The sequence below is a fragment of the Fulmarus glacialis genome, unplaced genomic scaffold (genome assembly GCF_000690835.1).
Source record: "Fulmarus glacialis isolate BGI_N327 unplaced genomic scaffold, ASM69083v1 scaffold17549, whole genome shotgun sequence".
NCBI classification, from domain to species: domain Eukaryota; kingdom Metazoa; phylum Chordata; class Aves; order Procellariiformes; family Procellariidae; genus Fulmarus; species Fulmarus glacialis.
In genome coordinates this window covers 1-25,895 of record NW_009231583.1, presented here as the reverse complement: position 1 = coordinate 25,895, position 25,895 = coordinate 1, and the positions used below count along the sequence as shown (strand labels likewise).

At 39.8% G+C, this 25,895-nt stretch overlaps 1 protein-coding gene across 1 annotated transcript in view; it reads left to right on the top strand.

Moving 5' to 3' along the window:
* The window catches only part of LOC104081775 (receptor tyrosine-protein kinase erbB-4), a gene marked incomplete at both ends in the record, with an annotated part of 65,395 nt that extends 51,049 nt beyond the window's left edge, over nt 1-14,346 (top strand). The window contains 3 exons of the mRNA XM_009584638.1: nt 10,240-10,372; nt 12,979-13,101; nt 14,248-14,346. Coding sequence (XP_009582933.1) covers nt 10,240-10,372; nt 12,979-13,101; nt 14,248-14,346 — 355 coding nt within the window. The remainder of the gene's footprint in view (nt 1-10,239; nt 10,373-12,978; nt 13,102-14,247) is intronic.
* Between the last annotated feature and the right edge of the window lie 11,549 nt (nt 14,347-25,895).

The window sequence follows — 25,895 nt, the reverse complement described above, 5'->3', positions numbered from 1 at the left end:
CCTTTCCAGGAAAATTCCAGTGAGAAAAAGGCAATTACTAAGAAAGCAAGCCAAAACCCATAGCTGCAGCAGTATATTTGTGTGTATTCCCTCTAGCTGGGTTCATCAACCTTTCTGTCCTCTTCTCACTTAAATACTTCAAATACATATATTTTTGAAGTGGGATGAGAGGCAATTTTTTTTTCCCTGATGATAGAGGCAGGAAAAAATGATGTCTGAGCCTTCTCTCTTTGTTTTCTTGAGCCCTAATGAGCTTCAGAAGCTGTGAGACCTAAAAGGCACAAAAAGTCAGCAGGATCCACTGTCTGCCAGAGAGGCTGGTACTTAGATTTGGGGGTTCGGTGGCAGGGGGAGAGGAAGGGCTTTGTGGCTGAAAGAGGAAAAAGAGATTTTTTGGATCACCGTTTCCCCAGATGCTTGGCCTGCTCTTTTGCGGGAGTTTAGCAGCTATTGGAAGAGGAGTATTTTTAACATTTGGAAGATGCATATATAAGGCAGTATCTGCAGTAAGTTCTGGAATGTTCTATCATACTGAAATTTGGGAGAAGGAAGAGCTGTTTTACTAAATTATCATTTGCCTTTATGTGGGCCATACTGTACTGCAAAATAATTATAATAAAACAGCTGTTGTAGAGTCTAGGTTACTCTGAGCAGTATCCTCACCGTGGACACAAGCTGTTTTTCTAATCAAGTCACATCTGTGACTATCAAGATGATAGGATGTTGCTGTGTACATAGATGCAAAGAAAATCATCAGTAGAGCTGAGAACAGGAGATGAGGGTAATATTCACAAAGACTGGTTTCCCTTGGCTTGCTTTATAGCCAGTGAAGTGAAATAGATTCCCTCTGGGTGGCTGTGGATACGGAGGAGAGGAGTGAAGGTGGGTGGGTTTGGAGCTTCGAAGTTGAACTTCTTTTTTCTGAATGGCTTCTGGGGAAATGCTGGCAGTGGGATGATGACTAGAATTAAGAGGAGTTGCAAGATACACCAGAGTTTCTCTGTGCTCTGCTTGGTAATACAAGAATTGCTGGGAGACGACTCATAAGTTAAGGACATAGAAGAATTTTTGGGCATATTATCATATAGGAGATGATCCTGTATAAGCCTTGTGTCAGAAGGAGGATCTCAATTTTATGTGAGTTTTTCCCCATAATCAAATGGGATTTTTCTAATGATTGATATAATTTGTGTAGGGCGTTTAGACAGAATGCTATCCTTGTAAAATAATAGTGATAAATCTGAAAGCAGCATCAGACATACTCAGAAATAAATTCCTTATACTCTGCTGTTTATTTGCCTTGGATTTTCCTCGGTATTTATGAGCACTGGCCACATTTATTCCCTGCTATGCTCCACAAATATAAATTCTGCATATTTAGAACTCAAATGAGGAGTAGCTAAAATGTATGGTGAAGTTAACAGCATCATGGCCATTACTACTATTCTAATAAATGTCTCATGCTATATTTATATATACATTTATACCAGCATAGAATGAAGTGTTACCATTTTGATTTAGACTTTGAAGGAAAAAATCTTAATCACATGTGTATGTGTATATATACATATGAATGTATGTAATACAATATGCACAATATGTGGGTGCATATTTCCAAACGCATTCTTCTAGAAATCCTCCATGCACTCTAGCTTTAATCTCATAGATCTAAAAGATGCTTTAATGCCACCACTTGTTAAAAAAAATGAGCTGAAACCCATGTAAGCTTTATGTTTATCACAAAACAAATGATTGGATATGGCAAGAAACTTCAAGATCGAGAACATAGCGTGACGGTTCTGTTCTCATCAGTTTGTCGTGTCTCATTTTGTTTTGATGGGGGTTTTCTTCCCCTCTGCCAGTGTCCAGTGCTGAACCTTTGTCTGACCGCTCACGCAGGTGAGGAGGCTTGTTCATCTTGGTGAGATGGCTCGTGGGAGTGTAGATGCAGAGTTGGACCAGAAGTGGTCTGACGGAAGTTAAGGCGCTCTGATGTACAGAATCTGTTCTCACAAAGGAGAAATGTAAAGTCATAAAGACTTCAGAAGGAGGCAGATGGGGACAGAATCTCAGACTTGGTCCACAAATACAGTCCTTGAAGGTTTCCGGCTGTGAAATACTCCTGGAGCTTGTGAAAGCAAACGCTCGCTGCCCCGTATGATTCAAAGCTGTAACAGGAAAGAGTCCAGCGTTCACAACCACTTAGACAAAAAATGTGCTCTGTGCTCCTTAAATCTTCTGAACGATTACTCTCAGGAGAGACTGGCATTCCAAAAAACAATCAAAAGGGGCAGGTATAAAAAGAGCGATCAATGCATTTTCAAAAGAAAGATGATGATTTGTGAAGTAAAGTAAAAAGGAAGGGCATGTGGTAGAGAAACCTTCCTCTTGCAGCTCCTTTAAAGGCAGGCAAACCACCTGTGCAGTCCTACAGGCAAGATTTTGCTTAGTCATGTATGCGGTTGGCTATTTCGTATGTTGAATAGCTCAATTTCAGCAAACACTTAACTGGAACTTAAGTGACTTACAAGCACTTCTCACCAGTGGAATTTGGAAAGTGCTTTAAAAAAAATAGCAGAAGGAGGAGCACAGTATTCAAACAGGTTTCTTCCTGTTGGTTATTTAAAATACTCCTGAACATTCCTTCCTGTTCTCTATTCTTTATGGTTTGATTTATCACCCAACTGAAGTGAACTTCCCTCCGTATCCTGTACCAAATATTGGATACCAAAAATTTTAGAGAACAAAGTAGTGAATGTCTAATTCATCATGAATACCTGTCCTCAGAGATCTGATTGTTTTTCCAAACTCTGGAGCATACACCTATCTACATAATTGTTTGTTAACCATAAAGAAAAAATGGCATGCATTAGACTGAATCAAGCTGCCACCTGAAATGTTAATGAATTCCTATTAATATTGACTGCAGTATTCACTCGTCTGTACAATCACTGGTGGAGCAAAGCTGCGGGCAGGTTGAAATAATTTCTGAGCCATTTAGGCTTGAGTTCAGCCTTCTGCTTGAGAAGTTGTACGGGATGTAGGGTGAAGGTAATGGGCCTGCCCATGTCTGCTAGAACCGAAATGTAGCAATGAAGAAAAGGTTATAAAAATCTGCCCTGACACGTATTGCAGAGTGAAGGAATGTTCCTGCTCAGTTTCAATGGCCAATTTTATGCTAGGATTTGTATTCTCTATATGAGCCAGCTCCCATTGAATGTTTTAGCTACCTACTGATTTAATATGGGCACTACCTTGTATTTCTCTAGCTCCTCAAGCGATGTAACGCGCTCTGCCTCAGACTGTGCTTCTCTCTGGTACTTTTGGATTTGACAGTTAATTAATAGAAAGCAGTGCTACCAGACGAAGTAGTCTCTCAGCATATAATGTCATACAGGAAAATGCGCTTTATGTTTCCATTTGAGAAAAGCATGTTTTCTTACTAATAATTTCGTGTACACAGACATAATCGTAGAGCCAGTTACTGCAACTGGTTGCAGAGAAGCAGGCTGAGTTTATTGCTTCTAACAGGAATGCTTTATGCGGAGAGAAACTCTTTGAGCTAATGTTGATGGTTTTAGTTTCAGAGCAGTCCATCAGCGCCCATGGTCATTACAGGTCTAGTTTTCTTTATTTAAAGCAAAATATTACTATTCCTAAAGAAAATGGGCAATATGACAAGTTTATAAAGAGGGTTGTTCTTTTACTTGATGAACTGGCTTCACCTGTGAGTCCAATCTAGTGGATGTAACTGGCTTTCTGTCACAGATAAATCAATCTACATTATATGGGGCCTGACTTGGCATATTTTACAAGGAACATTAATCTGTTTACTTAAAGCACAAGCCTCAAAACAAAGTCACTGTGCAAGTTCTTAACAATAGCATTCCTTTTTTATGTTGTGGCAGAAAAGAAAAATCTCAGCCTAAAAATACCAGGGGTGCAAGAGATGTCAGATGGGCTTTTCAGTTTTATAGGGAGAGAAGCCCATGAAAAGCCTCTGTATGATACTATAATCCCAGAGATTTTGGTGTTTATTTCCAATCAACTGTATTAACAGGGAGTTAAAATTGAGAGTCCCTAGTAATTTATGGTGAAAACGTAACAGAAATGTGGTTGTTCACCTAAATTATGCCATTCAGATTTAAAACTAGTTTTAAAAAAATCCATTGTGCACTATGTGTGCTTAATGATAATAAAGATGTCATAAATTTATAATCAATACATATTAATGTCTAGAATTCTAGGTTATATTCATTTTCAAAGTTATACTTAATATTTTTTATCTTGTCCTCATTTATTTTGCAGAGTGAAATGAGGAATCCTACCTTTTAAAAAAAATGAGGCATGGGTAGGACACACTTTTACAATTTAAGGAATGAATGCACATAATGTATCTGTTTGCGTCTTGTTGGTGTTTCGTTTTCAGTAAACACTCTGATAACCAAAATACATGCAAACCTTCAGTAAATGATGTCACCATATGTTAAACATTTTGATGTATCCTAACAGCACAGTTGCTCTCAACAGCACATCTAGCAGTATACTAGAGGAGGAAAGGGTGTACACTGTCAATTAGAGACTGCAAGTCTCTGTTCTGCACATGTTCTTCTCATTTGGCAAAACCAGTGAAAAAACTTTGAGTATACAGATAACTTGATTATAGTGATCTAGAAATGTCCTTAAATACTTGCTTGAGGAAGGCTTCTGTATAGGAATCAATGGGTGTAAGGAGAAAGCAATTTTGACTATAGATATCTGTTTGTCAGCATTAGCCTTGTCCAAAGTGAAAACTGTGTTTGATATTTAACTGCTAAATGGACATAGACTGAAACACTGTGGTCATTTTGCATATTGAAAAGTTGTGGCTAGAACTACCTGCCACCAGAGTTTAACTACAGCTAGTTGACAGTATATTGGAATGCAGTTTGCCCATATCTGGATTAAATGCGGAATTGGTAGTAATCATGAGATCAGCTATGAGTTAAAATTTGTGTTTATGCATGATAAAAATTCCTAATCTGTACATAAACGGTGACATTGTCAGTGTTTGTTGTCAGTGTTCAAACACCCTCAGATTAGGTGAGGAAAGGGGAAAGGGAGTCTTGTTCTTGAAAAAGAAAAATATAAAGCAAAGCACGTCTTAACGTGAATAACATTAGTTGAATTCTTCCCACCCTCTGGGAGCACCATTTCGTGAACACCAGGCACTCTGGAAGTTGTGGTTGTAGAGCTCTGCTAGGGGAGTGCTTCACAGCAGAGAGAAGCTATTAAAACATACACAAATCTGCTTCCCGGTCTGGTTGTTTATCTTGTATATTTTAAATACTAAGATTATCATTCCAGGATTAGCAGAATCTGTTAGATCTCTAAAAGTGCAGCTTCAAAGTCAGTTGAACTCCCCACTGATAGAAGGGGCGAGGAATGCAGAATGTATGAATTGTCCATCAGGAAAAAATAATGCCTTGATAACGAAAAAGAAGCAACTACTTAGTGAGTATTCAAGGTTGTAATGAATCCTGTTTGGATATATAGATAAAACTCAAAGGAGGGGAAGGTGGGGAAGGTTGAGGCAGGAACTTAAAGCCCTCTAACAGCTCGGCTTCAAAGCTCAATTTATTTACATATCATATTAGGTGGGTTAATGCCAAAGATAGAAAAACAGGTGTTCTTTCTCAGCTTTACTCCATGGACCACAATTCTACTTCCTTTCACCCATCTGCTGCACTCTCCAGTCAAGAGTATGAGACCGTGTACTCATCTGAATCAGTAACTGGGCTTTAATACCTGGTCTCAAAGCACTGTGGGAATTGCAGATGTTTTGATGTTTTGGAGTGGATGGAATGGTACGAGCCCCCCTGTTGAGCATCCTTGTCCATCTTGGAATACTAACTTTGAACTTTTTGTCTCAGTTTTGGTGTGTGGGAGTGGGTGTTACATGCTTCTAAATATGAAAACACTGTATGCATTTAAAAAGAAGTATGTATTATTTATTTCTCCTAAGGGAATACTAGAATCTTACTTTCAACTTTTAGCCACAGATACACGGTTTCCAGTTTAAAAGGCAGGATTTTTCACATGTTGTGGGTTTTTTCCCTCCCACTGCCTCCCTTGCTGCTGCCTTTTCCGACCATTAATTGGGTATTCTGTCCTCAGCTGAGGGAGGGGCGGGTGGATAGCAAATTAATTATATGGGGTTGAATTATGATTCAGGGCCATATTTCTTGGACTGCTAAGGCTAATTTGATGAGCATAAAAGTCCAGAAACACCTAGCAGAGATTTTTTTCGCCCTCTGTAGTAGATTTTCAGTGTGTAAAGGAAAGCAGTGGCTGTATCAGGAGTTTCCGGTGGGTAGGTTCGTAGTGGAGCTGAAAGAAATGTGAGCTAGGATCGACTTTTGGCTGTCCATTATTTATGCTGGACAGGCAGGACTGACATGGAACTACCTCTCTTTGCGCAACTTTAGCCTTTCTGAGCTCTAAGAGAGAAATAGGGCCTCCACACTTTTAAAAATGACTTTAACAAAATGGGGTTTTTTGGTAGTGAAATTTTTGTCTCTGCATCAGCACTGCTCCTGTTGACTTTCATGGAATTAGTTTTAAGTGGGCAGTAGTCTGAGGTGGTCAAATGTAGAGAATTGCATTCACAGAGGTGGTTGTGGGATTAAGCCCTTAATGCCACTGGAGATAAGGCGATTTGTGTGTCCATGTGTATGTGAAGCTGAACTGTTGGTTAGGTGCATATGCAAAAAAAGGATTGGATTAAAAAAACAAAATGGGAGAAAGGTTTTGTGTCTTCAGCAGCATCTCTGATCAGTGCTACCTTGTAGGGATCCATGTTAAACAACCTTACAGAAAAGAAAGGTAAACAACATGTTAATGAAATTCACCAGGGTATTAAATATAAGACACTGAAAACAGGGAAATAGTAGAGAAATGATACAGGAGACTTGAAGATGTTAGCAGAATAGATAGAAAAGCAAACTCAGCCTAACGGTCATAAGTCAAAATAACCCAAATGAGGTAGGTGACGCCCAGAAAACTGGGCTTAGAAAATAATCTACGTGTGGTTGGAAACAACAGTGAACTGCACTGATGATACCAGAAAGCACTGAAGGCAGTGACTTGTCATTTGGTATTGTAGCAAATAAAACACATGATTGTTGACTTTGGGGTTTAGCTCAGTAGCAGAGTGAGGAGAAGCTGCACAGTATACAATAGCATCCGTGTAGGTCTGTGATGTTTGTGTCTGTCATGATTTTTATGCGAGGATAGTGGACTTATGAGTGAAGGAAGCTGATCACTATTTGAGTTCAAAATAAAATTTTTCTGCATTACAGTTATTTGTTCAGCATTTAAATATGTTTTTTTCCCTCGCATGTTATATTATTCCTCTTAGACTACCTTTTTAAGCTTGCTTAATAGTGTGTTTAGATGGTATCTCCTGAAAATTCAGATATAATACGCGATTACAGCGTATTTCACATTGATGACTAAATGCTTGTTTGGTGAAGTTTTTGAAAATTATTTGCTTTTTTCCAATTCACTCCTAAAAATGATGAGGACTTTCTTTCAAAGTCAATGAGAGTTGACACAATGGATCATAAAGATTCATTTTCAACCCCTGTACTCTACACAATAAAAGGGCTGCAAGGAATTTGTAACTTCATTTTATTTTCTTCACTAGTCGTTATGTCTCCTTTGGAACTGTTTCCTTATTATGGTCTATCATGTAAATATTGTTTGGGCCATTTTTAGTGTACGCAGTACCATAAAACTATAATTATTTATTTTAACAGCTGTTATGATAGTTATTAATATGCACTTCAAAGCTGAGAGATCTTGGACCTGTTTTGTCAGTCTGTGGTTTGGTGGTGTTTGTTAAAAATTACATGATTGTTCATACGGCATAAAAAAAAAAAAAACCTCTGTTCAAGAACGTTAGTCAGTACTAGCTCCACAGAAGTCTTTTGAAGTCCAGTGTTTTTCGTAATTGCCTATTAAAGAGTTTCTTGCATCAGCATCATGGAAAGCACACGCAAATGAAGAGGAGCGTTGTTTTGGGTGGATACGCCAGGTCCTTCAGTCTGAGCTCTGCATTCAAAATCGGCAGAGTAACCAATGGGATTAGAAAGGGGAATGTGTCTTAAGGCCAAGCTAGATGAAGGAGGAGTGTGTCTGCCTGAGGAGTAGGGGGTAGTGGACTTGTATTTCCCAAACATAATAATCCATTTCTCAGCCAGACAACATTCAGCTTCCTTTATTTGCAGGCTTTATGGTTTCCATCATAAAGTCTTTGAACTGTAATAGGCCTTACAGTGTTGTGTAATGTTAATGTGTTTTCCCTGGGCAAATATGATAGCGGTGCTTTAAACACCGTGCTTTAATAACTAGAGGTGGGAGTATGAGGCTTTGTCTCTGTTAACATGAAGCGAGTGATACAATAGGATTGGATCTGGAGGATGAAATAGGTAATGGTCCCACTGTCTAGGCTGTGTTTGCTGCAAGGGATTTTTCTTTGGGTTAGCTCTAGTTTGACCCTGTGGACCTTAGTGCCTTAGTTAGAGGTTGGAGCACATTAGGTGCACTTCAGAAACACGTCTTCTGGTTGGTATCTGACATGAATCCAGGTTGTGTGCTTTGAGACCTCTCTAGACCAAACTACAGTGACAAGGGACAGTTAGGACAGTTTAGAGATGGTCTTCAAAATGGTACTCAGCGGTAATATAGATACACCTTAATATACCAAACCAGGTGCGATGGTACTGCTTCCCACTGCTCAGCTTTGTGGTAGGACGTACAAAGAAGAATAAAGGGTCAGATAAAACAATTAATATTTCTGTGGGAGACTCCTTTAGATTTTCAATAGCTGTGTGGTACATTTTTATAAGAGGCCATAATGTGTCTTTCATTATCATTCAGACATGAGGAAGGCTGTTAAAGCATGGCAGTGGTACTTCCACAATCTTGACAATAATTAACCTATTTCTTGTAGTTACCAGGCAGTGGTTTCAGCACCATTTATACTCTGCAGTTGTCATGCTGTCTCTTTTTACCCACCTTTCCAGCTACTGTCTAGCCGTTGTTGGAGGGATGTTAAATGCTGTGAGTGTGTTTATGCTAGTAAGTTGTTGGTATTCTGTGAAAATGCCTGATTTAAGGTTTTGATTTGGAGGCTGCTACCCACCCTTCAGAGACGGAGCAGGGAGAGAAAGAAAACTGAGTCAGAGCACCTATCGCTTTGACTTTTTCTTCAGAGGGAGCCTGTTTCTCTCCTCTGTGTAGGCGATCTCCAAATGTGGGCACCTGAGTCAAACAGAGTGACTCTCTGAGATGGTCTTTTTTTGTGCTTGTATAGTATCTACCGTGATGCCAGCCTACTCTATCTTATCGCTATGGAAAAACAAATTAGTAATTGTAGCTCATGCTGCTCAAGATCCTGGAAAGCTGAAAGGGGTTATAGGAGTACTGGGGGGACAACAGGCCTTGTGCAAAAGCTGAGCCTCACTTGGCATCGTTCACAGGAGTGTTTTGGCTCCAACACACCAGTCTCTTGGTCTGGGGTTTGGCTGTGCTGAAAAGCCAAAGCAAAACCAGGTGGGTGCAACGATAACCCCTGACCAAAATGTTTGTGTGTAATAGTAATGAACCAGGAGTTCCAAGAGGGTGCGTGGTTCTAGTCATGAATTACATTGTTCATATATAAATATCCTCCACTTGAGGAAGGTGTACGAGTATGATGCCTTCAGATTTGTCTATGAAACACCATGTTTGAAGTTGCCTCTCACTTCCTCCACTCAGGAAGGCACATCATATTGGTAGTTTGGGAATTTTTCATTAGTTTGTTTTCCTCTCATGCACAAGCCCATGAGTTAATCTAGATGGAGCCAAAGAGTAAGCATAGTTAAAGCTCTTGCAGGAAAACTGCAGATACCTGTATCCTCATTTTGCCATTGCAGATTTGCGTTTGCCATCAAAGTGCATGTTGAATCTCCTTGTCCACACGACTCCTCACGTGTGCATGGCGGTTTGAAAAAAGTAGAATTGGTATATTGGTTAAAAACAAGAAAAGTCATACCATATGTTAATGTGTTTCCCCTGACTTCCCATTTGGACTGACTTAGAAATTCTAGTCATAAGACAGTTAATAAAGTTTCCAAGTGATTGTGTTTTATGTACCCAACCATTCTTTGGTCTCTCACTCTACCTAAAAATAAAGTCTCTGATTCTGATTGCTAGAACCCCTCTGATTGCTGCGGGAGTTATTGGTGGCCTCTTCATCATCGTCATTGTGGGCCTGACATTTGCCGTGTATGTTCGGCGCAAAAGCATTAAAAAGAAGAGAGCATTGCGAAGATTCCTGGAGACTGAGGTGAGAGTGTGCTTCCCACAGAATATTTGAAGAGATATGCAGAGCTGTTCTGCTTTTATATTAAAGATGTTCAGGTCTTCAATCCAGTTACCAGAGAGGTCTACCAAAGGTAGAAATCCTTTTGCTAACTTCTGCAGGACTGAACTGATGGAATGAATGAAGCTATTTCAAGATATTAGTTTTCTGTACTTGTATAGATTTATGGCTTTTGAAGACCAAAAAAGATCCACATGATCACAAAGTCCTGTTCCACCAGATTTTTGAACTCCCATGCTGCTCTCAACTGAACTTCTATCCCAGTTCATCAGTACATTTAGCAGCTCTCATGCTTAAATATTACAGGTTTTCATCCGGTGCATACTGGGCTCAACTTCTAAGACTGAAGTAAGTTCAGCAAGCTGTGATGCAAACTTAAGCTCGTCAGGAATGCTTAAATGCAGAGATTGTCACTTACGGTTGTTCCCAGTGCCTGTATTGCCTTTGTGGTCCAGATTTTATCAAAGTCTGTAGTCATGATCAGTAATAATTATGTATTTTATTAAGCCAAGATACCTCCTAGAGCTTAACCAAATGAGGTTCACAGTTCTACTGGCAAAAATACGTAGTGGAGCTATAGGACGGAGTGGTGTGCCCACTCGGTCCTCCTCTTTGAAATGCCAGTAGTGGAGGGGGCAATCTAGGAAGTATATTTAAACATAACATTAAATCTTTATCTGTCAGCTACGGCAAAGGTGATTACTACCATCTCCTCAGTCCTATGCTTGAGACACTTTGCAAGTGATGATGTTTTTAAATTAGGGTCCCCCTTGTAAGATAATAAAGATTGGGAATATTGTTAGCTAGTGATTTTTGCCAATGCTGTTTTCTGTTCTGTTCCAAGAGTCCTGCTCCCACTCATCTCCACTGTAGAGCCTGGGAGCAAATGATACATGCATCCCCAATCTGTTTGCCTAAGTATCTTTATGCTTGGCTAGAATTTGTGTTGCTTCTTAAATACTGTTCAGTTGAATAGAAAGCTTAACAATACTCAGTGCCTTTAGATACTTAAATCTTGCCATTGTATCAGCCCCTACTCAAGCATAAATGATTTTAAGCAGGTAGTTTTCATTGTATTTGAGAGGTGAAGTCCAGCTCTCATTCTCCATTTGGTGAGATAAAAGCTGTGGCTGACAGCAGTTCGTGAGGGACCAAGGTCATCTACTGAACATGTGGGGAAGCTGTTGTCTTGGCTTAGATACTGAAGATTAAATCAGGAGCATCCTGAGATAAACACACAAGCGACTATAGCTTCGGCTAATGTCTCTGTTTCTAGCTGGAGGCTGTAACAGGCCTATTTTTTCTGTAGATCATTCTCAGTAAAACTCTACAAGCATTTTTTTAGATGCCCACAACACTTCTCCCTGCCATACCTATGTTGGTGGACTGTGGCACAGAAGCTGTTTTCACCCTTCGCAAACTGAAAATGCAGAAGTGTACCACCAGTCTGTCCACTTTTCTTTTACAGTAAACCTTCTTTCTTTCACCATGTAAGTACTGGACATCTAAAGTGGGAAGGAGGAAAGAGAAATCACTCTAAAAAAAAAGTACTGCTCACAAATTATTTCTGTGATAACCTGACTTGTTGCTGTTTGGTTTTGTTATGTTTTCTTACTCCAGTAATTTCCAGATACCGTTGTTTTTTTTTTTTACCTGAACCAAAGTAGTCTGGTCAACTAATTAAGTAGTTCATGATGCTCAAAGAGCCATAGAAGTAGTTTTCAAACTGCAGAGCATCATGCATTTAACCTTGTAAACAGACAACTTTGAAATACTGCAGTGGTTTCAAACCAATTTGAGTAGGAGTAGTGCTGAATTATTTTCCTCATCCTGTAAAGGAACAGATTATTTTTCATTGTTTAGAGTATTGTCCTTTTCATGTATTTTTAATTTATTTTTAAAGAAGCATTGTTTTTTCTGGCAGAGACGTTACAACGTTGAGATCTGAGAGCATTTTTAACTGAACGTGCCATTGTGGCTCATTTACAAAGTTTCTTGGGACATCTTGAGTAAATTGTTTAATTGTGCCTTTTTTGCAGTAAATCAGTGGCTGTTATAAATTAGTGGTCTGCTATGTTTTCTCCTTAAAGGTGTCCTCCTGTGTGGTATAGCAGAAGTTCAGAAAAATAGTCCCTTCCCCAAAACAGAATAAGAACGTGATGAGCCATTAAGTCAGGGCTATTAAAAAGAAATATGGCCAACTTAAAAGGCACTAAAATGGGCAAAAATAGAATGTGGTGCACTGATAATAAATGCTGTATTTCTGTCATGTAGAAAATATTTATACTGCCTCCATTAGCAAAAGTCCTTGGGTGTGTTATTGTGACACCAATTCAATTTCCAGTTCGCAATTCCATCATGCAATTCCTGGTGGAAATTACTACATGTTGAATGAGGATTTTCGTTATTAGATCTCTTAGCATTGCTCATTTGCTGCACAAGTTGGCAGGTCAATGGTCAATAGACCCCACCACTGTCTTATTCCAGTATTTAGTTGGATTGGTTGTTTTCAACTTCTGACAGGTCTTCCCATTTTCAAAAATTTAAGACTCTTGGATTTTCCTTCATAGCTTGTGGAACCCTTGACTCCAAGTGGCACAGCACCCAACCAAGCACAGCTTCGTATCCTGAAGGAAACTGAGCTGAAAAGAGTCAAGGTTCTAGGGTCTGGAGCCTTTGGAACTGTATACAAGGTAAGAGTCTTGAATACACAGCAGTGAGTTCCCTCATTTAACTTTTGAACAGTCAAGTTCTGCATTGCAGCGAAGCATCCCATACTGCGGATGGGTTCATGAGCCCTACGTGTCTGGGAAACTCATAGGATAGTGGAATTGTGTGGGAGGAGCACATCTTCAGGCTCAAATGTTAACTTCAGTTTTGATCAGACATGCAGATATTATTTCTTGGTGAGAAAAGGAGTGTCAGCCACAAGCATTCTTGCACACCAGAGGACTGCACAAGCTGGGCTGTCTTGATATTAAAATGCAGTATCAAAGTTTGTCATTCTGTTTTCACATAATGGGTTTACAGTACGCTTTTGGAACGCTAGATAAACTTTGTCTCTCATTTCGCAAGTGTCACATGGGTCTTGTAATAGTAATCGTATCTTGTAAAACAATATTGTCATTAGCTAAACCGTAATACTTTTTGTTTCTTCCATTTAAATAGGAAAGATGAGTTATGTCAATGCACCCTTTAACAACCAGGATGTAAGAGCCAAACCCACACGGGAAAAAATACTTCAGTTAAAGATTTGTTTAAGATCTGTTGGCCACATCCAAATCTCAAAGGCATGAAGTGTAGGGCTTAATGAGCAAGTCAAACCAATCACCTAACCCTTTGGGAGCAATGCAAACCTGCCAAATTAAAGTGGTAGGTCAGAGCAGTGGAGGAGGATACATACTGCTTTTGTCTTCAAACTGGGGAGGAAATGGAGGAAGTACAGACCAGGTCACTACAGGTACAAGGTCATGGGAATAATACATCTTTGAATAATCAGTTTGAATATACTTAGACAATAATAAAGTGATAGAGATGGATACCATGAGGTTGCCAAGAACACAGCAATAGTCAAGAAGGATGGAAAAGTAGCCCAAGAGACACAGGGTTTGTGAATTTTAAATTTAAAGTGTACTTTTTAGCCATCTCAGCTTTTAATTCTCAAATATCAATTAAGAAGTAGTTTTGTGGAATTTTTATTATTTTATAACTTTGTGTATTCTCAGTTCTGAGGTTTGTAACTGAACTGCATAATGTGACAAAATGCATCAAAAAGAACTGTAACGCTGAATGAAGTTTCTATGATTGTTGTCTTGTGTCACTTTTTTTTATCTTTCTAGGGCATTTGGGTCCCCGAGGGAGAAACTGTAAAGATTCCTGTGGCCATTAAGATCCTTAATGAGACCACTGGTCCGAAAGCCAATGTGGAGTTTATGGATGTAAGTAAGAGATGATCAGCATCTCTGAGTCTTAGGAGGGGGGGTGTCTTTCTGCAGTCCACAGAGATCATAAAGAGGAATTTCTGCCAGTTTTCTTTCCTTATATTTAAATAGTAGAAGGAGGCTTGTACACAGAACTGATATCGTGCTGATGTTCAGCAAGTGCCACAGTATCATGTCCCTAGAAAAACTCAGCTGTTGAGATTTTGTATGTAGGCCATTTCCCTCCTTCCCTTAGTCTTTGACAAGCTGTCTTGGTGTTAACACATATCTATAGCATTCTCTATTGCAGCACTGTTCAAACAAACAAACAAAACCAACCAACCAAAAAAAACCAAACAAGGTTACACCTCAGCTGTGAGGAGGTCAGTGCTGCTTCTCTGAAGCTGTAGAGCTAGGCAGATCTGTATGAGGCAACGCTCTGCCCTGTTTAAGTTTATTCCATGTAGATCATTCCATTCCAGAACCATAAGTACCTGCACTACCAGGGTAATGTCAGTGCCATGGTAATGAAGGGCTGGGTTTTTCGCTGTGCAAATATCATGGACCCTAAGATGCCTGGAGTTTTCTTATAAATGGTCTTCCCACCAGTGGAAGGCTGAAACTCCTCTGTCTCATGTGCCAGATATTTCATCTTTCCATGGCAGAGAAGCTAGAGACAAGAGAGAGAAGGAGTTGCAGGGTAGCATCTTACATGTATGCAAGTCTCCAATGGCGCAGAACTCACAGGAACAGAAATTTAGCCTCGGCTCTCTTCTGCTTCAGTGTTCCTGAGAATGAAGCACTGAGAGTCTGGGAGCTGTCAGCAGCAGCAAAGCATAATGGGGAGGGGAAAGAAAATTCGGGTACACTGGATTTTAAAAGCCCTTTTGCTTTACTAATCTGAAATATTGTTAGTAAGAGGTCAAGATCATAATTTTTATGAATGTTCTATGTTCACAGAGACTATGCACTCAGTTTTTATCTCTGTGTCAAGATCGAGCCTCGTTGATATTGTGAATGTGTATGTCCTGTTCAGTGACAATTTTTTGACATCATAAAAATTTGCACTTTTTTGTAGATCTCTCTTGTGAACTTCAAAATTACATAGGACTTTTAAGTCTTGAAGATCTGTTTAGTGTATAGGCGTAATTTGGTTAGCATTAATGAGACTGTAAACCACAAGGAGAATGTACTCCCGTTATATAGTCTATTTTTCCATCTAGAAATGAATAGAAATGTACAGTTACGGATTTAGCTGTTTCAGACAGATTACCACGTGTGAGTTCTTAGGCAGTTGAACGAAGGCTGTACAGATGATAGGATTTACCGTTTACTGGTGTTATTTTATGAGGAAAATTTAAGTGTACATATGAAAGCAAAATGCATCAGTTGTGATTTCAGTAAAAAGAGTATTATGAATAGTTGTTGGTTAAAAGCAGTTGTATCAGATTTTTTAAAGGTATATATGTGGCTAAGTGCCATTACAAACATAGTGGCGTTTAACTCTTTTTAAATAAGTGTCTGACATGTTGGTTATGAATGGGAAGAGGAGGTTAGTGGAAAGGATGTGTCATTATATGAGTCACACACTTGACTTTCATTTTTTTGTACTTGTCAAGTACAGGTGTGCTTTTGTCAGCAATTACTTCTTATTTGATTGTTTGTGTCCTTGTACTTGCAAGTAAAACTTAGCATTCCTTTTAGAGAGGCTCTGGAAAATGTAAAGCCTCTTGTAAATAGCAGTTTGTGTACAGAGAGAGTACTTGGGACACTTCAGTGTCTACAGAAATACCTGGTATAGATGTTAGTGGCATTGTCCATAGGCTCTGATTAAAGCTTCTAATGTTGGGAGAGCATAAGCCTAAAAGTGCTCTGCGAGCTCCTGAAATTCTGCTAAATGTTATGCTAAAAGAGTAAAGGACAACAATTTGGCTACTGGGCTGTCATTTCAGCACCTTGAACACCCACTAATGGATCTGTAATGACTGTAATGATATAATGCATGATGTTAGCACCTGCTATGGCCAAACACCTCCCACCCTCCTCCCATCAGGGGATGATGAATTGGCCATCATCAAAAAGTACATCTCCTGTTTAGAATTTTTCTTCAGGGACTTGCAGCAGAGTCTATTTTCCGGGCTTTCTCCACACATTCCCAGCTAGCTCTTTTCCGTTTACTTTGCTCCCTGCTTTCTTACACAGTTTTTATCACTGCAGTAGTCCGTGTCTGTTACAACAGGGCAAGATGAAGTCTACTAAGTAACCCATACTGCTTTCTCCAGGGCAGAAGCAGAATGCACATGTGGACTTCTATGGATTTGCTTTCACCCCGCAGAGGTTGTTGCTACTCTTTTGTAAAATGTGGGTTTACCTTTTTTCCACCTATTTCTGAATATGTATTATCTCTGGAATAAATTCACAGTCTAAAGAATTTCCCCTCAGGTGTTGAAACGGTTAGGTGCTTAAGTCGTGGGGCGTAGTTTCTCCTCCCTGCTTGGCTGGTCACACTTCATCGTCCCCAGAAGGATGCTGGAATTTGAATTCAGAGTGCAGGCTTTCTTGCTACTGGTCTGCCTGCAAGCGTGTCTGGGAGGGGAGTCACCAGCAGATGCAGGGGGTATCAGGGGGGAAGGATATCCTGCTCTTCACCCTAAGGCTGGTGACAGAATATATGAGGGTCCTGAGTTTTAGGGAGGGAAGAGAGGCTTGTTTCCCTTGTGAGGAAAAAAGGCAACTACACAGCTAAGAGGCTACTTGATAGTAGAACAGGGACTTACAATTTCACCTGTGAAAACAGTTTCCCCTCTTCAGCCTCAAATTATTTGACTATTATGATTGTTGATAAGTCAAGTAGCATTGGCCTGATCAGATGGCTTAACATCAAACGAGATGCTTGACTGATAATGTAATACATTCCAAAGTCATGCTGCAGTTGGAAAGCATAGCAAACCATCTTTGAGGCTAATAAAATGTATCTTTAAACTAACATGTCATGGGGAAACAGACAATTGATGAGGTCCTTTCCTCTCTAGCCCGCTAAGCTTGGTGTTTCCAGGAAGTAATCCTGTGAGCTGTGATTCTGTCCAGGGTTTTCATCCACTTACAAGTTTAATCTATCCTCTCTGAACTTAAATGCTCCATTATCTGTTAGAAAATAATTAGAGGCTGCAAGCACAAGTCTGCATACACAGAGTTCCTTGGGAGTCCCTGAGCTCATTGAGATGAAGACAGTTTGACTGATGGTGGTCAGCTGATATTGGGCCAGAAGCTAATAATAGAAGGCAGTGCTGCTTAGCTAGGTGAGAAAGTTAACTTGGGAAAAATTAAACTGAAAGGTTTGGGATTTATTGTTGGAAATAAATTTCCCATTCTCATTTGTTTCCTGGTAAGAGAGCTTCAGAGGCAGTTGGTTTCTTTTATGGTTTTATAATTAAGATCTAGGGGGCTTCTTGACTTCGCCTGGGCTTACTGTAGTTCCCTGCTGTCTCTAGGAGCAGCGTTCAGTGTGCAGGAGAGCATTTGTCAAGTGAAGCGTAAAGGTAGTAAGTGACAATGACCTCCACCAAGCATGCAGCAAACAAATTAAAGCTGCGTATAGGGGGCTGATACCCACATCTTTTATTTATGTCTGGCCTAATTAACTAAATTAATAAAGCAGTCAGTTGTCTTGTACTGCAAAAAGAAAGAGAAACAGCTTTTCCTAAATTGTAAGCCTGTCTTATAATAAAGACAGGTCCTCAAGACATATCGAACTTACCTTTGGTTTAGAAGTTTCAAGAGGAAAAAAATCATGTAGCTGATTAGCAAAAGAGAATTTTATCTCCTGTTCAGCTGAAAACCCAAAGAGATCTGGGTAGGTCTAGATGCTTTCTTTGTTTCTTCAGATATATCTAGATGCCATTGTGGAAAGTACACTGGAGATACCACTAGCTAGTCAGGTGGGGAAGGTGAGAGAAGACTTACCTTTTCTTGGTTTCCACCATTGGCGTTAGACGTAGGAGGGTTCTAAGCTCAAGTTTTTGGGTTCCTTCCCTGGCCCACGGCAGCTTTCACGGAGCCCTTGGAGCTCCCTGTGGACACACTCTGTGATGTTCAGTTTCTCGGTAACACAGATGCATTTACACTGAGTCTCCTTGTAAGATCCTGCCTTATACGACTATGTAGGTGACTGGAGAAATGTTTTTGTCTGTCCCTTGAATTATTTTTAATTCCGTGTACACATCTAATGCTATCTAGCCACATGTTTGACCCAGGTCTTCAACAGTCCATGTAGATGCTTCTGAAAGTCTGAAAAGACATTACTACTGGCAGTAGTTGGACAGTACATCCAGGCACCCCACAGTCATTCCACTGACTACATGGCTGCTTGGGAAATACAACCAAGTTAATCTTGAACCTCAGTTTAAAGGGCAGCTTTAGGATCAAATGAAATCCTTTATGGCAGCAGTGAGACATTTTTCCTTATCCTCGTCTGCTGTCATTTATGTAAACATCCCCCTTTCCAACTGGCATAAGGGGTCTCTGTAAGAAGAGCTGATAATGAACAGCAGTGTTGCTGTACTGCCTGGCAGTGTGCTTCAGCTGCGATTCAAACAGGTTTTCACTCCATCATGTCAAGTTGCTGGGGGTGGGGGGCAGGGGGTGACCTAACTCATCTGATTGTAGACTCATTTTTGTGCAGTCTCCCCTCTTCCTCCCACTTACGCACACTGTAAGTACAGCCACTTAGGAGGGGGAACTGTTTGCCTGTCAGTTCCAGGCACAGAAGCTCACTGTGATTGCAATTACAATCTCCAACTTGTCCAGAGATGCCAGAAATCAAGCTGTCCTTGAGAACTCTGCATACCATGCACAAGCCCCGAGAGTCATCAGCCTCTACAGAAGCTGGAAATCTGATCACTACTGAAGGTTAACTGCTTTTAGTCATCTGAAGATTAACTGTTGCAAGGACACATTTCTGATATTTCCATCTTAAGGAATAATTTTCTCTTCAAACGCTTGCTTACTTCAGTAATTTTTCCTTCCATAGTATGCGAGGGTAAGATGTGTGTGTATGTGCAGGGGGGTGTTAATTTTCCATATGCAAGAGCATGTGGCTGTACAGAGGAAGTATATACAGAGAAAGGATGAAGTACAAGCACAGACAGACAAGCGAGGCTGTTTGGAAACAGTTCTGCGGCATTTTTTTGAAAGAGAGTTTGCCTGCTACTGGTGATGGGGAAATCTGAGCCCCACTGAAATCCATGGGAGCTGTGAACTTGCCAGTGAATTCATCAGGGCCAGGACTTCACCTCTGGAGTCATCCTTCCAAGAAGTCTGCCACAGGTTTAAGGGAGAATCTCATGCTTTAGTGAGTGACTGATGTTACGAGTTATTCCTAAATGAATAGGAAGTATATTCAGAAGCTTTTTGTTGATGGCAATGGCAGAACTCCTTATTTAAAATTTGTATTGCATTATGACTTGGAAACCCTGCATAAGATTGGGTAAATCTGTGAGTGGGGAGAAGATCAGGAAGGAGTGTTAGTTTATTCACTGGGAAACATAACTATGGATTAATTGAAACTATTAAAAATTCTAATCAAATTCTAGAAGTAGTTTTGGCTGTAAAGAGTGTATGTGTGAAGGAAACATTTTGAACTGATGTCTTGTATTATGATTTCTTTTTAAAGGTATGAGGTACACCAATAACATGGTTGATACTTGTTGCTTTGGAGTGTACTTTTGAGCTTGGTTGCTGAAATATGAAGTCAGTTATTTGCTTAGCTGTATGTATTATTGTTATGAAGGTCAGGATCCCGTAGTTACCACTGTTTTATCAGGACACAGTAGGAGAGCGCTTTTTTGAAAAAGTGTGTAGAAATTGAACAGGCAAAGGATGAGAATATTAAAACAAATTAAAACGGCAAAGAAGTGGTGCTGTGAGTTTCAGAAGTGGTACACAATAGTTTAATTAGGAGACTTAATCAGAAGCTCTTGGGATTTGTATTTCCATGATGAGTTTTCTGTTGCTTACAGTACCATAGGTCTCTCGTTCTTGGCATTGCGCTATATGTTGCCACCCTTTACTATACGTTAGATCTGGACCTGAGCCAGAATGCTCTCCTCCAGCTTCGTATTTTCCCGGGGCTTACGTACTTTGTATCTGGATGTGGGCTTTTAGGACAGCAATCTTATGTACTTCAATAAAATTTTCTACTGGATACTGTAAGGCCGTGAATTTTGGGACTCACCTCCCGATGTGATAGTGCCTGCAGGTGCTAGTCTTTTCATCGGCACAACCAGTGGATGGTGTGATTTAAGGCAGAGGGGAAGATGTTGTCTGTGTAGGAACAGATCTTGCTGGAGTGGTAGGCTATAGCTGATAGACTTGTAATTACACACATGAGGAACAACCTTCCTTAAACATCAGCAGAGTGACTGGGAACACTGGCATTCTTTGCAGAGTCTTTCCGACATTCACACGCAAAGTGCAAAAAAAACCTGACGAAACTTGGTAAAATGGAAGATAAAGATTATTGAGTAATGCTTGATATGCTATGAGAAGAAGCTGACACAGACACCCGGTTTTAAAGCAGACTTCGGCACCGAGAACTGGGCAACTAGTGCTGACTTACCACTAAAAGAAACTGAGGGCCTGTATTTAAGAAACTTCCTATTGCTTTGCATTTTTGCTTTGTGCCTCCAGCTCATGTTAGCAATATAAAATAAGCACACGTTAATGTTTAAGTTCCTAAAGGGCAATGCGTATGCCAGAATGTTGCCACACTGATAAAAAAAGAAGGTTTTTATGGGACCTCTGTTAATAAAAAAGAGGTACTGTTTCCACAGTCTTAACTGTAATGCATCCCAAACAAGCCATCACTAGTTGGAGGTTAACTGTGAATCTAGTGAGGTTTGAGGGAAAGACTGAAGAAGAAATGTCTTGATATTTAAGTCAGAGGAGCTGGCTGTAAGACTGTATGTATGTGCTGGCTGATCATTTTTGAAGTACACTTGTCTGTGATTTAGTTCAGTGCCAGATGGGTAGGCTATTACAGATCAGATTTTTCATGAGAGCAGGCTGATGGGGCTGTGTGTGAGCTCCAGCACATGTTGCAACTCACAGATCAGCAACAATGCAGAAAGTGAGCAAGGGCAAAGGGCCCTGGAGGATCAATGCATTGTATTTGTCATACTTGTTTTTATACTGCCAAAGTGCCAAGTCAACTTAAAGTTAAGGGAGAACAAGGGGTTTTGTGTTGTTTTAGGAAAAAACCTCCAAGACGGTTTTCCATATACAAATACTCACACTGTGTCCATTTTTAATAGAAAGTTAAGGGTACAGAAGCGCAGGCTTATGGGACCTGAACTTGAAGTATCACTGTGGAAATACATTTTATCTTCAAGTCTTTTGAGAAACTGTAGTTTGGAATACTTCTCCCTTAGTGCTTTGTTGCAGATAACCCTTCAAAAATTAAGTGTATTCCATGTCTCAGTGCTGGTCCAGACACCTCTGATACATCAGCAACCGTCAGGCTTATAAAATGATATAATTAGCATCTGTTTGTATTAATAGTCTACATACTATTTACAAGTGATAGTCAACTGTCCCTATCGCTGCTTGTCACATAGTTGTAATGGAAGAAATAAGACAGGGAAATCTGGTACATGACTGGCTTGCTGATAATTTTTGTAATATTCTGCCAATACCTTTTAGAGTTCAGTGCAATAACTAGGATAAACAGAGATAGAGCTGAGGTCACAGTGTGGCTGGCAGTCCACGGAGCAGTAATTGCTGGTTTGAAATGCTTGGTCCTTCAATACTGAAACTGTAATTCCAAAAATAAACAAGATTTTGCAGAGCAATATTTTCCATATTAACTTTGGTGTTGCTTCTCATTGTAATATATGGCATCTCTTGGACCTATTAAGAATAGAAAACCTTTGTGCTGTGAAAACAGGGTGAGCTTGTCCCTGCCCTGAAAGGCTTTCCATCAAGATAGACACAACAGATCAAGGGTAGAGGAATGATTATTATTAAACCCATTTATAGATGGGACTCTGTTAATGGCAACACAGATCTCATAACCTCTAAGCAAATTATTTAATGTTTTTCATTAATTTTTATTTTTAATTATGTTCTGGTTTTAAATTGGCTTGGAATGTTTACTTAGAAAAGCAGATACTATATGAGGTTTGTTTTCAGACAAAGCTGTTTTATCTAATTACCCACTGAGAATGTGTCTAAAATGTTCTTTTCAAACACATCTTGTTATCGGTCAGTGCTTGCCCCCAAGTCAGGTATTTTAAAGAAGGTGGATGACACTTGATATAAGGCAAATTGTGTATTAGCAACAGAAGAGAGAGAATAGGTATTCTTACCTCCTAGTTACTTATAAGGTGATTGCAATTGTGTCCCGAAGGTTTCTGCTTTCTATAGAATGTCATGTTTTTAATTGCATGGACAAACACGCATTGTACAAAATACAACTAAATAGGTTTCAGACAGACCACGGCCTGTTGTTATCTTAATGCTTTACATGACAAATGCTACAAAAACATTTAAGAAAATACAGTTATGTAGATTGTTGAGCTATGTTGACAAATGGCAGCAGTGTTGCATTTGCTTAATACTAGCTTCAAAGGCATTAATTTACCAACTTGCTTAGGTAAATCCTGAGATATGGAGCTGGATCGGTGCAAAGGTAGGAAATGGCTGAGGTACAGTCAAATAACAGTTTATCTGATGGAAATGTAAGACCTCAATAAAGTAGGGGCATGTGGCACAGGGACTAGCTACGGGCAGTTCCTCAGGCTTCGATTTACTGAGTGGAGGTAATGTCAGTGGATAGGCAACCCCCAGGTTGAATCTATTTGGAAACATTGCCTGATGTTGAGGATGCATTTGCTGGCTAGACAGTGGCCTTTGGTGGAGTTCAGTGGGATGATTTGTATATGCATGTAAAGCAGAATGTAGCTCTTTGTATATTTTCTTTGTATATTTTTGTATACTTGAAGCCAAGCAAATTGGTTTTTTGTTAAATGAAGTATTGTTGGTTTAGGTCGGTGGCTAGAGTCATCTGCTAAAAATGCAAGTCCTCTGAGAAGTTATCTTAGTAATGAAAGTGTTTGGAGGAAGTTTGGAAAGAAACAGTGTTTCTGTTTCCCCCCCCTTCCTGGGGAAGGAAAGTGAGTTTCCTTGGTGAAATGTTTTCTTGGCAAAATAATGAAAAAATGTTTCTTGGTAAAATAGATTAACTTGTTGGAACTAAAAGGAAGAGTTTCTGCTGAAACTTTTCAGTGGGAGGTAAATTCCAATGAATTCCTCAGCTAGAAGATGTTTTAGAAATATGTTAGTGATTGAAATACCTGTTTTGTCATTTTCTGAATGAACTCTGGTGGGTTTCTGGTTTGGATTTTTGTTGGGGTTTTTTGGGGTTGTTTTTTTTTTTTTCCTGTTTTGGATTTTTGTTTTTTTCAAGTCATTGGTTGTTTCAAAAGTCAGACTATGTTTATTAGACAGGAATGTTGTCAAATCCAAATTGGAATATTAAACATTTTTCCTCTGTAATTAAGTTGTGGAGGGAGGAGTGGGAGGACTGGGGAATTTTTTCTTTAGCTGAGTAAAGGATTCTCCAGTGCGAGGTCTTTTCTGAGGATCTGAATGCTGTGTCCTGTCTGATTTTAAGCAGAGCAGGGAGATGCTTCTCGTCCCTCTGTGACTAATCTTTTCTATCAGGTGAGGGCACAATTTACCTTCTTGACAGTGCTGTCATTCAGATGAGAACATAGATCTGAGTGAAACTCTAGACTACCGAAGGTTATTGATGTCGATGTTTACGTGACAGCTTGGCAAGCTCTCAAAGTGTCCTAGAGCTCCAGAAAGTGTCTTAAACCACGTTGTGTCACCATATAAATGTTTCTAGCTCAACTAAAACTTGTAGATCAGCTCTCCAGTCTGCAGTTGAGCTGGTGCTGAAAAAGTGAGTGGCATTCACTGTTCCATGTGGACATAAAAAGTGTCACACAGAGAGAGCATTTTCTTATCATGTAATATACTTATGCAGCCCAGCCCTGAAAGACGCATTAATGTACAGGGATGTCTGTCTCACTCCCCTGCCTGTATAAATGAGATGAAATTCCAGGTCACTTTCAAATTCATATTGGCCTGCCCATAGCTGGTGACTGATACCTGTTTTCTCCTTTTCTACATAGTCACAGCACAATCTAGACATGCTGTCTTTATCTACTTCCAAAACCTCCTCTCAGGAAACACTCCTGTAAGGCCTCCCGTGATGTTCAAAAGCTTGCTGTGGCTTTGGCATTTCACTGGCACAGAAGTCTGCTGAGGATGACCAAAGAACTGGCAACTTGGTGTCGTTTTGAGCTTCACGGTGCGCCTCTTGGAGGCACAGCATATTCTTTGATCCCAGTAAGATGTCATATCATGGTAGTGTAGGTCTTTAAAAACAACTTTTAGAAAATGAAAATGTAAATGCATGCAACAAGGAATAGATAGGATGGATTAATTATATATAACTCTACTTCTGTTTTATAAAAGTCATCCCAAATAGGTAATTGTGTTGGTTAGAAAGGCTGATGGTGTAACAGCTATGGATACCTTTTCCTGCTTTTTATTAAATGCCAACCCCTTAACTTACCGAGCTTTGCAGTAAGATGCAAAATAGGTGCTAGCTGTCAAAACTCTCTGCAGTGTGGATGGGGTTACTGCTTTATAACCAGGGTGCAAATTGACTGTGCTTCAGATCTGAAAGCAAGCTTGCTCTTTGTATGTCACATCCATAGAGCTGCTGTGAATATGTCTCTAGCAGTAACTTTGGCACAGTGGTAGTGCCTTGGGGTTCCAGGTTTTCTAATTGTGCTTCCTTTGCCTGAAGTTTCCCAGGCAGTGTCACTTAGAAAGAGCCTTTTTCACTTTCTTTCCTAGACAGCTGCAAGGTACGGCTGGCTGTTGAAAAACAGATTTACCCCAGTCAGCCCTGTTGCAGTTTGCTGTAGGAAATGCTAGGAAAAGAAGTTTGGGTTTTGACTTGTAGAGTTCTTTTAGTTGAACGATCCTTTGGAAATTCTGGATCTGTGATACCACGCCATCATACTAGCATAGTTAAATGTTCTTGGGATTGTGATAATTCGCAAAAGAGGATGAAAGTGTAACATAAATTATTATTTTGCCCTATTCATACCACTCTCAATTACAGGTTACTTATACAATAGGCATTCCCTCCTGCAGTACTGCGAGTTTAAGTGGTGTTTGCCCATAACTTTATGTTCTTGGTTCCTATACTTCAGCAAGATCTTGTCTTTATGAGAATGTCTACACAGCCACAAATGCAAAGTAATAAATACAGTTGTATTGATTGATTTGACCGAGGCTTTTGAATTGGTAACAGACGGTTGGCCACTCATTCATGCTGGTTTGTTCTTGGAGTTGTTTAGCTCTCCCTGACAGAAGTCTGGACCTGAATATGCCCACGCACTGAAGATCAGACATAGTATTTGATGTGGGGGTTATTGCAGATGTCAAGATTTTATCAACATGAAAAAAAGATTCATTATTATTATATT